Source organism: Vigna radiata, chromosome 8 (assembly GCF_000741045.1).
Source record: "Vigna radiata var. radiata cultivar VC1973A chromosome 8, Vradiata_ver6, whole genome shotgun sequence".
Classification (NCBI taxonomy): domain Eukaryota; kingdom Viridiplantae; phylum Streptophyta; class Magnoliopsida; order Fabales; family Fabaceae; genus Vigna; species Vigna radiata.
The window spans coordinates 25,266,338-25,279,308 of record NC_028358.1 but is presented as its reverse complement, the minus strand read 5'-3'; the positions used below and the strand labels follow the sequence as shown (position 1 = coordinate 25,279,308).

The 12,971-nt window shown below is 30.7% G+C and overlaps 1 protein-coding gene across 3 annotated transcripts; it reads left to right on the top strand.

Annotated features, from left to right (window-relative positions):
• The first annotated feature begins 8,533 nt into the window (after nucleotides 1–8,533).
• On the top strand, nucleotides 8,534–11,277 carry LOC106769670 (pentatricopeptide repeat-containing protein At1g52640, mitochondrial). Of its 3 annotated transcripts, none has more exons than XM_014655389.2 (3): nucleotides 8,534–8,606; nucleotides 8,726–8,829; nucleotides 8,924–11,277. In XM_014655389.2, the coding sequence occupies exon 3, from the start codon at nucleotides 9,084–9,086 to the stop codon at nucleotides 10,650–10,652; it is 1,569 nt and encodes a 522-aa protein (XP_014510875.1). In that variant the 5' UTR covers nucleotides 8,534–8,606; nucleotides 8,726–8,829; nucleotides 8,924–9,083; the 3' UTR covers nucleotides 10,653–11,277. The 3 variants fall into 3 exon arrangements, with proteins under 3 accessions (XP_014510875.1, XP_014510874.1, XP_022640473.1); XM_014655388.2 differs by having other exon boundaries at nucleotides 8,561–8,632; XM_022784752.1 differs by having other exon boundaries at nucleotides 8,577–8,624.
• Nucleotides 11,278–12,971: the final 1,694 nt, after the last annotated feature.

Below are 12,971 nucleotides of genomic sequence, written 5' to 3'. Positions count from 1 at the left end.
AAATTTTCCCTGAAAATAATAATGCAAATAATTAGCTCAGAAAATTCAAATTAATTAAAATGAGAATTTCTGGTCAAATTAAGCACAATTAGCAGAAACGGGAAAATACTGGACATTTAAGGACAATTCCCTAATTAATTCTAGCACAATAAACTAAGTAAAGTCGAGAAAATATTGACACATCAGAGGAATAAGCAAAGGAAAGCATACATTGCATGGGAAAACAATGATGATGACCAAAGTCTAAAAGAAGAGACAAACTTATGTCTTATGGTTGAATCAATGTGTTCAGAAAGCAACAACAACAACTTTGAAAATGAGCCAATAGAAGTCAGATATAATCAGCTGTTTTGTGCGTTTCAGGAATTACATGCTGAAACAATGAAACTATAATACAAGGTTAATCGATTAAATTCTGAGAGAAAAGATTTTGAATATAGAATCAATAACCTTGTTGATGAAAATGATAAGTTGAAAATTGAACTTGATCAAGCTTTACAATCTGTTGAAAATGCTAGAACAGAAATTAAAATTGTTAAGAAGGATTGTAAAGAATGCCATGCTCATGTTGAAAAGATTGAATATCTAACTAGTACATTGGCTAAATTTACTCTTGGTAGATCTAACTTAGAAGCAACACTTAGATCACAAGGGAGAGCAATCAATAGGCAAGGAATATGATATAAAGCTAAAAGTGAAAGAGTTAACTCGAAAAAAATTATTTATTTGAGTAAACCTTTAGCTACTACCTGTTTCTATCATAACACTATTGGCCATACTGTTAGAAATTGTTATTATGGGAAAGTTGGTGTTCCTAAAGGAAAGTTTAAGTGGATTCCTAAAGAAAACTCTTAGTAACTAACATGAAAGGCCCGAAGTTCATTTGGGTACCTACATCAAGACCTTTTGAAAGTTTTGCAAGAAAGTAAACTGGATAAGCAACAAACAACACTCAAGGAGAAAATTCAAAGGATATATAAAAAATCACTTGAGTATCATCTTTGGTAACATTTGTTGTTAAATCTTGTATTCATGCATAATTTCTTTTATCTGTGAATGTGTATTGACGTGTTTATGATCTTTGCTTGTCTGCCTTGCAAAATTGGTTGGAAAATTGTTTTTACGTCTTTTAACCAATTGCATTAGTAATGAAATCGATTAATCTGTTATCAGAAATTCTCTGTACTTTTCAAAAATCTGAGATTGGACTTATCTTAATCGATTACATAACTAATTAATTTGATTAATACCCATATTTGATTTCTGATGATGTGTAGAAAATTAATTGAATATGAAATAAGTGAAATCGAATGAAACTCTATTGCTTGAAAACTTGAACTTTGAAGTTCCCTCCAAATTCAATTTGAGACTTATAACCCTAATATAAGAAAATTGTCACACACACTTTCTCTGCAACATTGTCACCCTTATTCTCTAAGTCACTCTGAAATCCATATCACCACGCACACTGCACCATGTCATCATCTTCCTCACAAAGAAAAAGAGTCAAGACCAAAATAGACATTAAACGTCGTGTATATATATTCATTTACATTTATTACAAACTTAAACTTTTTGTTCTAAAATTTATGACTATTTGTTATCATAAATTGTCATAAAAAATAATATTTTTCAATGGTTAGTTATATTTAATTTTCATCGCATCATATATTTTTCATCCTAAAGAATTTTCACAATGGACTACTGATGAAAACAAGAGAGCACAATATGATATGAGAACAAAAAATATTATATCTCTTTAACTAATCCTAGATGAAAATTCTATGGAGTTTCTATTTGTTAATTAGCTAAAAAGATATGAGATGTTTTGGAAGTAACAAATAAAGGAACGAATTAAGTCAAGAGATTAAGAAAGAATACTCTCATCCAAGAATATGAGATGTTCAAAATGGAAAATGGAGAAAGCATCTATGATGTTCATAAAAGATTCACCCACATAGTAAATCACCTGTTGGTTCTTGGGAAAACCTTTAAAAAGGAAGAACTGAATATCAAAATCATGAAGAGTATAAACAAAACATGGCAGCCTAAAGTCACAACAATATCTAAATATAGAGATCTCACAACAACAAACATGGCTACCATGTTTGAAAAACTAAGAGAACATGAGCTATAGCTAGGGAGACTTAAAGAAAAGGAAGAAGGAGAGAAAAGGCACACTATAGCACTGAAATTCTATACCAAGATTGTTGTAAAGTCTAGCTCTAGGAAAAATGACTCTAGAGATGATTAAGCTATTGAAAATTCTAACACTGAAGCATTGAATCTAGTTTCAAAAAGGTTCTCAAAATTCTTGAAGTATAAGAATAAAACTAACAATGCCTTTACACAAAAAAAAAGATCATTTAGAAAATAGGATCAATTCGTTGCTCCTACATGTTTTAAGTGTGGGAAAACAGGACACATCAAACCAGATTTCCCTGTGTTCAAACTAAAGTAAAAGCTAGAGAAGAAGAATGGAAACAACAAACACAAGAAGAAAAAGAAGGCATACATTGCTTAGGAGGATAATGCATCCATCACTTCTAGTGAGTCAAGCGAAAGCCTTGAGGAAGAGAAAAATTTATGTTTGATGGTTGGTTTAGCATCCTCTAAGAGCAGTGTAAGTAGTTATGACTTTGAAAGCATTGAAGATAAATACTACTAATTACTGGATGCATTTCAAGAACTACATGAGGAGGCTAAAAAATTCCAATAATAAGTACAAAAGTGAAAATAAATGGCAGGAAAACATAATAGAGGCTCTAAATAATGGGAATGGAAGTCTAAAATCAAAATTAGAATATATGGAAAATGTCTCTAAAAACACCTGCATGAGAATAAGAAATGTGTTCAAAATTGTGAAAACTGTCCAAGACAAATGGAAAGAATCAAATATCTCATGAAAACTTTGTCTAAATTTACACTTGGCAGCTCAAATCTCGATGTTCTTCTCGGTTCTTAAAAGAGTGTTTTGAATAAAGAAGGCATAGATTATACTTACGAGTCTAATTGATTAAAAACTAGAAAGTTTGTTGACATAAGTAAACCTTATGCTATGATCCATTTTTACTACAACTAACTAGGCCATGCATCAATTTCATGCTACTATAAGAAATCTGGTATTCCTAAAGGAAAGTTTCAATGGATTCCTAAGGAAAAATTTGTACCTTTTATCATAAAAGGACCCAAATTTAATTGGGTACCTGCTACTTCTTCTCAATTTGTTTTACAGGTTATTTCTGAAGGTAAGAAGTCTTTGTGGTACTTAGACAGTGGTTATTCAAGGCATATGACTAGAGATGCAAGCAAATTTAGCAAATTATCTTACAAAACTAGTGCACGTGTCATGTATAGTGATAATACAGAGGTAACATTCTTGGTACTGGACAAGTAAGAAGTCCATCAACTATTGAAATTGAAAATGTGTTGTTAGTAAAAGGTCTTAAGCAAAACCTATTAAGTATCCACCAACTATGTGACAAGGGTCTGAAAGTAACGTTTGAAGTTAATCATTACTTATTATATTGTGCATTAGTTATTTTTTATTGGTAAAAAGTTATCAAAATGTCTACATGGTTGATTTTGGAAACATATCTTTTGATTCAATAATATGCTTTCTTGCTAAAAATGATGAGCCATGGTTATGACATAAGAGATTAACCCATATTCATATGTCACATTTAAATAAACTAGTCTATAAAAATCTTGTCAAAGGATTACCTGAAATTAAATATGAACAAGACAAACTATGTAATGCATGCCAAAAAGGGTAAACAGGTAAAAACATCATTTAATTCAAAACAACATATTTCTACCACAAAGCCTTTGAAATTAATACACATGGACTTGTTTGGCCCATTTAGAACAAAAAGTATAGGAGGAAACTATTATGCATTAGTACTTCTTGATGACTTCTCTAAATTCACTTGGACATTTTTTATCTCATCAAAACGTTATACTATGCGATTTTAAGAAATTTGAAAATGTTATTCAAAATGAAAAGGACTTAAAAATCAGGTTTACTAGAAGTGATCATGGGGTGAGTTCCAAAATGAAAGCTTTGAGATATTCTTAAATAAATGTACATTATTTATAGAAGAATCTATACATGTTGCGTTTGATGAAATTATTGCCAGCAAAACTAATACCTCTCTCCAAGAACTAGTATAGATTTACATGAAATAGGTGCAGACTTAGTAGAGGAATTGGAAGTTGCTTAAGAAGAACAAAAATCAAATGATGCAAAAAATAGTTGCTTAAACAACTTACCCACAAACTAGATAATTCCAAGAGATGTATCAATGGAAAATGTGATAGGAGACATATCCAAAGGGGTATCTTCTAGGAAAAAAATTGAATCAATTATGCATTAATGTTGCTTTCATATCACATGTGGAACCAAAATCAGTGAATGAGGCTTTGCAAGATGAGAGCTGGTACTTGGCTATGCAGGACGAATTGAATCAGTTCAAAAGAAATTATGTTTGGGAACTAGTTCATAGGAGCCATGCTCATCAAGTCATTGGAACCAAGTGGATTTTTCTAAACAAACTGGATTATTCTAGTTTATTATCAAGAATAAGGCAAGACTTGTTGCAAACTGATATAACCAAGAAGAGGGAATTGACTATGATGAAACATAAGCACCAATAGCTAGACTAGAAGAAATCACAATTCTCCTACCTATTGCATCAATGCTGAATTTCAAGTTGTTCCAAATGGATATGAAAAGTGCCTTTTTGATTGGATTTATTGAAGAAGAGGTATATGTAGATCAACCTCCTAAACTCCAAGATTTTGAATTTCCTGATCACATCTATAAGCTAAAGAAAGCTTTATATGGGCTAAAAAAAGCACATAGATCATGGTATGAAAGGTTAAGTGAGTTCATGCTAAATAGTAACTTTCAAAGAGGTAAAGTTGACTCTACACTCTTTATTAAAAATTCAGAAAACTATTTGTTATTTGTGAAAATATGTGCAAATGATATAATCTTTAGTTCCATTAATCCATGATTATGTCAAGAGTTTTCTATGTGCATGTAGGAAGAATTTGCAATGTCCATGATGGGAGAACTCAACTTCTTTCTTGGACCACAAGCGAAACAAAGCACAATTGACATCTTCATCCATCAATCAAAAGACTGCATTAAAATACTAAGGAAGTTCAAGATGGACAATTGTAAAGAATCCTCAACTCCAATGGCTACTAATTGTTATTTAGGTACAGATGAGACTAGTAAGAGTGTTGACCAAACAATGTATAGAGATATGATTGGATCATTATTATATCTAACTAATCGTCCTAATATAATGCATAGTGTGTGTATGTGCAAGATTTCAATCATGTTCAAAATAATCAAATCTAACTGGTGTAAAAAGGATAATAAAATATCTAAAAGCAATAAAGACACTAAGTTTATGGTATCACACGGGTGCAAATATATCACTTACATGATATAGTGACTCAAATTTTGGGGGTTGTAAGAATGATAGAAAGAACACTAGCGGGGGTGCATATGTCACTTACTAGGTTGCTTTTTAAGTATCATGACATTCTAAGAAACATGTTTGTGTAGCACTTTCTACCACAGAAGCAGAGTACATTGCTGCTAGTAGTTGTTGTGCTCAATTAATATGGATAAAAAGCCAATTGGAAGATTATGACATCTACCTTGATCAAACACCTCTTAAGTGTGACAATACCAGTGCTATAAAACTAACCAAAAATCTAATTCTCTACTCTAAAACTAAACATATTGAAATCAGACTCCATTTCATAAGGGATCATGCATTAAAAGGAGAGTGTAAGATTGAATACATTGATATCATTCATCAATTAGTAGACATTTTCATCAAACCACTCGTTAAGGATAAATTCTACGTTATTAGAAATGAATTAAGAACATTAGATGTTACATGTTTCTCTTAATAAGGCAAAAACTACATTGCTCTTCAATATTAATTGATTCTATAATCGATTAATTATGCCAAGATCATTCATATATTAATTTGCAAATATGCTCTTTATTTTAATCAATTAGATCACTTATCTAATCGGTTAATACATCTAATACAATTAACTGCAACATTTCTCTCTATTTTAATCGATTACATACTTTGGTTAATTGATTTTGCACATCCCTATTTTATTCATATCTGTTTCAAATTTGAAAACTTAAATAAAAGGTAAAGGCTTGTACCTACAACATCCTCTCTATGCATACCATTTACATTGCAGACCAACCACATACATTAATAGCTTGAACTTAAATTAGATTTCTCAATTTAGTTCTATCATAGGGTTTGACCCTGATCCACATAAGTTGGGGTTAAAAAAATTCACAGGGCCATAAAGCTTCTCATTGGACATGCCCACGAGACTCAAATATCCCTAAAAGTCCAGTAAGTTAAGACCAAAGTCTTTTTTCTTTTAAAAAAAATATTCATGTTGAATATAAGAAAAAATACCATTAACTCTTAATTTGTTACAAATATAAGTATTTTTAATTTGTCAAAAAACTATATACAAACATTTTAATAAGACTAATATAAAGTTTATAAATCATTCTTTATTATTATTATTATTATTATTTTAGTAGTGAATTAAATTCTTAAATGTTACTTTTTCTCTTAAAACTGCTTAAAATTTAACATATTATATATTGTTATCTTTAAATTTATGTGATATTATATATTATTATATCATTAACATGACTATCAACATCAGTTTTTTTTCAAAATAAACTTAACACATCATAATAAATAAGAAAATAAAATTATGTTATAAAAAATAATGTAAGAAAATTATCTTTAATTATTAATTAATGATTGAATACCAGAAAAAAAAGAATGTCATAAAGAATACATATGGTAAATTTAGAAATATTAAGATAAGATTACAAATCTCAAATATTTTAGTGTTTAATTTTCCTCATAGATATAAAAAAACTTATTTTAAAATTAATTATTGATCAAATAAATGTAATTACAATATAAGATAAAAAAATTATATTCTATAATAATATTTATTAAAATAAGACAATTATTTTTTACACATTAGTAAAAATATATATTCAATCAAAAGATAATACTATTTTGTTTCTCTTTTCGTTTCATCTTTTTATAATAATATCAAATTAATGTCATAATATTCGATATTTTCTGTAACATGTTTATCTTAAAAAATTGAAGAAAAATTATAAAAAAGCTAAATCTTTAATTTGAATTCTATCTTCATAAAATTTAATTTATATATATATATATATATATATATATATATATATATATATATATATAATATTGTTTTTAAAAATTAATTAAAGTCTTACCGCGTCAAATTTATCTTAATTTGATTCTACTCTCATTTAAAAATAAACTTTAGGAAATGGGGCCTTTTTTTTAGCTTTCTTTAAGAAATTCTTAAAACATGGATCATAAACAAGTTGACACATTTACGTGGTAAAGTGAATTTAAGAAGTAGGGAGTGTAAAGAGCAAAGGCATTAAACAAATCCCAGTTTATCTAGTGGGCTGCTGGGAAAACAAATCATTAGCACAATGCGTTTCTTCCCTTTGTTTTACCAATGTTCATTTATCGGGTGTTGCTCCCTACACCTCCCCAAGTGGGACCCGTACCTCTCCACTATTTTAATTTATTTCAAAAATATTCTACATCTTTCCATTATTTTTTTTTATTCCAAAAATACCCTACACCTTCCCACTTTCTTTTTCTCTCTACATTAATTGAACATTTACATGATTCATTAATGGAGCATTTACATGACTCAAATCTTGTGATATATTTTCTTAGATAAGTTTGATTCAATCTTATTTTTGTTGTTGAATATATTTTTTTCTTTTCAAATTACTTAATAAATGGTAAAATTTTGTTCTAAATTTCTAGAAAAATGTTTATATATATGTGTGTTTTTTTACATAGTTTAACTCAAATAACATGAATAAAATATTTAATTTATTAGATAAATAATATAAAAATATTATTAAATACTTAAAATATAAAAAAAAGTTATTTGTTGAAGATTTATAATTTATTTAGTTCTTTTGTCATTATAAAGTTAGTATATAATAATAATAATATATCATTATTTACTATTAATATTATTATGTTTATTATTTTGTATTTGTATCTAACTTTTAATTTTATAAAATGGAAATGGTGGAAGTACTAATATTGAAGTTTCCTTTGAATTTTATGTTAAAAATTATAGATATTATATGTAAAAAAAACACATATATACATTTTTTTTAAAAATTTAGAATAAAATTTTACTATTTATTAAGTAATATGAAAAGAAAAAAATATATTCAACAGTAAAAATAAGATTGAATCAAACTTATTTAAGATCACAAGTTGAAATTTGAGTCATGTAAGTGTTTCATTAATGAGCCATGTAAATGCTCCATTAATGTAGAGAGAGAAAGAGAAAGATTGTTAAAGATTTTGGAAAAGTGTAGAGTATTTTTGAAATAAAAGAAAATAGTAAAGAGGTATAGAATATTTTTAAAATAAATTAAAAGAGGAGGTGCAGGTCCAATTGGGGGAGGTGGAGGGAGAGACCCTCATTCATCAGCTAACTCTCTTGTAGGAAACACCAAAACTGTAACAATGTCATGCAAATTCTATTCTTTTCAATTTATGCTTTCAGGTTAGTTACCATTATTTGACTATAATTTCCATTTTGCCCTTTGATAATTCTTTAGGGTTTGGAATGAATTCGGTTTTTCTTCAAGAAGACAGTAAGCAATGTTGGGCATTTCATATGGAGAAATAGCTCTGTTGCTTGGAGCCACTGCTGCTCTGATAGGTTGGGTCATGCTATTCTTACATCTGTTTATCATATAGAGGAATATTTTCCCTCTTACTGTTCTTGCATATGAATTTGTTTTTTGTCTAAACAGGGAAAAGTGCAAGTTGTGCTTTCCATGGCCTTGTGCACATCCATGATGACTTTCACATCTTTAGAAACCCAGATTTTGAGCAATGGAAAATGATGGATTGAAGGTACTTTAACGAAGTTGAATCCTTCCCGGTGCTGGAATTGATATCACATTGTCCAATATGGCTTTTCAGTCATTTTTTTCAAAGTATAAAACCTCACCCTCTTTCTTTTGCACCCTTGTCCAACACAAACCCAATTACCACATTCATTCTTTCCCAAACCCTCAAGTCTTAGGGCCATCATTACCAGACCTTGTCAATGAGATATCCCGAGTACTCAGTGACCACCGATACCCTCACCATGATCTAGAACTCTCTCTCAAGCCATTTTCACCACAAATATCCACTAATTTGGTCGAACAGGTCTTGAAAAGGTGCAAGAATCTCGGCTTCTCAGCCCATAGATTCTTTCTTTGGGCTAAATCAATTCCAGGTTTTCAGCACAATGATGTGAGCTTCCACATTTTGGTTGAAATCTTAGGAAGTTGCAAACAGTTTGCCATACTATGGGATTTTCTCATAGAAATGAGAGACTCTCGTTCATATGTAATCAACGGTGAGATTTTCTGGCTCATCTTCAAGGCATATAGCCGGGCTAATTTACCAGATGGTGCAATTCGGTCTTTCAATAGAATGGATGAGTTTGGAGTTATGCCAACTGTTCATGATTTGGATAAGTTGTTGTACTTTTTATGCAAAAGGAAGCATCTCCAGCAGGCTCAACAATTTTTTGACAAAGCTAAGAATCGTTTCTCGTTATCTGCTAAAACTTACAGCATTTTGATAAGTGGATGGGGTGAGATTGGTGATTCAGATAAAGCCCGTGAGCTGTTTGAAGCAATGCTTGAACAAGGATGTCCAGTGGATTTGCTTGCGTATAACAATTTGTTGGGCGCTCTTTGCAAAGGTGGTTGTGTGGATGAAGCTAAGAATGTTTTTCACAATATGTTGTCGAAAAGAGTTGAGCCAGATGCTTTTACTTATTCAATATTTATTCATTCGTATTGCAGTGCAAATGATGTGCAATCAGCTTTCAGGGTTCTTGATAAAATGAGAAGGTACAACCTTTTGCCTAACGTTTTTACATACAATTGTATTATAAAACGACTCTGTAAGAATGAACTTGTGGAAGAAGCTTATCAATTGTTGGATGAAATGATTTCAAGAGGAGTTAAACCAGACATTTGGAGCTATAATGCAATACAAGCTTACCATTGTGATCATTGTGAGGTCAATAGGGCCCTGAGGTTAATGTTTAGAATGGAAAAAGATAAATGTCTTCCTGATCGCCATACATATAACATGGTCCTCAAATTGTTGATCAGGATAGGAAGGTTTGATAAGGTAGCTGAAGTTTGGGAGAACATGGTGGACAAAAATTTTTTTCCATCTGTCTCAACATATTCTGTCTTGATTCATGGTTTTTGTAAGAAGAAAGGAAAACTAGAGGAGGCATGTAAGTATTTTGAAATGATGATTGATGAAGGAATACCACCTTATATTACTACTGTTGAGCTACTGAGGAATCGACTCTTGGGTTTAGGGCTTTTAGACCACATTGAAATACTGGTTGATAAAATGAGGCAGAGCACTTCCCATGCAATTCAAGAATTGGCAAATATTATGATTGGTAATAGAGCAGCTCATAATACTTTGAGACGTGATGAGACAGACATAGAAAGTGACTGAGGAAGTGGCTATTTGTTTCTCATAGTACTTTCTCCTTATTCTATTTTGATGAATATGTCGAGGAAACCATTTCATTGCTGCAGAGCACATAATGGAGATGTTAAATCTGTGGGCTATGGTTAACTGATGCATTTTGAGGTTCTAACTATTACTATAATCCTTCAATGTAGCTTGTATGATACAAGTTAATCTAAATTTTAACCATTGGAAATTTTACATGAAACACCTTAGTTTCTGTATCATGAAGAAATGGTTGCCAGCTCAGTTCATTCATTAAGGCAGAGATTATGAATTTTATACCTTTAGTCATTATGGGTGTGGCTGAGATTTAGCATTATGCAACTCCTTTTCGGGTTATATGCTCGTGCATGTGAATTTTGTGAACTTTTCATTTCTCATAATGTTATGGATGAGAAGTTGCTCCAGCATTTGGATGCTACCAAACTGGTCCTGATATTTGTATAAAATAGGCATCAAAAGAATAAGAGGAAAGGTAAAGGCATGTATAGCTGATCAAATGGAAGGGGAACAAACATGCATTAAGAGTTACGATACTCTATTGCATGGGATTTGATTGAAGAAAATTATTACTATAACTTGGGATGTACCTCCTCTTCCTCCTAAGGTTTTTGATTTCTTTCTTCTCTGCATGATATGTTTCCCTTGCATTTTAACACGGAATCCATGAATGATCCTTACCTTCTTTGCATAAGTGGCCTTGTGTGTTCTTAATTCAATGCTATGTGCATTGATTAATATGTGGACGAATGATAAAGCTTGGTGGATTCCAACGATAATCCTTTTTTGTTCTAAAAAGTAAATTAAATTGAGGTTAGTCATATTGAAACAGGTACACTGTCTAGATTTATAAATACAATGAGGTTACTGTGTATGCATTCGTTGTTATTTTGGTTTGTACCTTAGGCAATGGAAACATTTTGCTTGAGTTTTGAAATGTTAATTTGTGAGGGGTTGCAGTTGCATCTTCTTCCTACCACCCAGGAGGTTGAAATGACGAAATATAGTGGTTCCACATCATGCTTATCCATCTGTATTTTATCGGGAATAACTCTCAATGAATCACTACTGGAGCCCTGCTGATAAAGACAGTCCCTATACTTTTGCTATTGACGAAAGTATATCGGGAATAACGATGATTCGTGTCATTTGAAGTTTATCGGGTCCAGTGTACGCCTTCCCCTGTTTACTCTCACTTAAAATGATTGCATTGCATATGAATATAAATGGTTGTTTCCAATAATTGAATGTGTTAGTTTGGATTAGGACATGTTTGCATAGCTGCATTAGTTACATGCTTATTTTATGAATGTAATTTTTCTTAAAATTGTTATCTTTGTTGTTTTTGTAGAGAGTTCTTAGTAAAATGGGTGAAGGGACATAATGATTGGATTCTAATAAATTTAATTCAATATTCTGCAATTTCTAGATCAATTACATCAATATGTATTCTTAGAACGTTGGTTTAAGGCTGTTGTCTAAAATTATGCAGGAGCTTTTGGTCAAGAATTGGAATGTTTTTCCAATGAAAAGAAAGAAATTGTAACAAGTAAAACAATTTGCTCCATAAATTAGTACCGTGAGGCTGCATGACCGAAATCCATGTCTTACTGAGGTTTGCCGGATTTAATGTTGATGGTGCACGTTTTTAGTTGTCTTTCATTATTTGTTGTTTGCTAAAAGGTTGACTATTGTTAACATACTTGTATTATAAGTATTTGTTGATATTTGTATTTGGATAAAAAGACAAAAATGTCTATTCAATCATTCTTAAAATGGTGGGTTAAAAATATTTGTGGATGGATTTAAATGGTTTCAATAGGTATTTGAGAAAAGCTACTAAAAAATTATATTTGAGAAGTTTGAACCAAGATTATATGATTTTCTCCACAAAAATAGCTGTCGTTCTTTTCCTATTGATTTTGTTCGGTAGTGATTTTAACCATGATGAATTGACACATCAGATAATTGGAACCAATTGTATCTTCCAAGTCATTTATTGTGTCTCATATCCATAGTTATGCATGGTTTATGTTTGATCCATACTGATTTAAAAATTATTCTTCCGATATCGCCAGAATTCATTGAAGTGTCAGACTATAAGGTATCATCTTAATTATTCTCCCAATATCCTGATTCAATTTCATTTATCACTTATTAGCTAGTGAAACTAATGGGTGTACGTAAGTGACCTTTGGATCACAAATTTTTACTCTAAATAAATAAAATAATATGAATCTATGAACTCGTTTAGTAGATAGACAGATACTTTTCTTTAATTAACAATGTTATCAGAAAAAC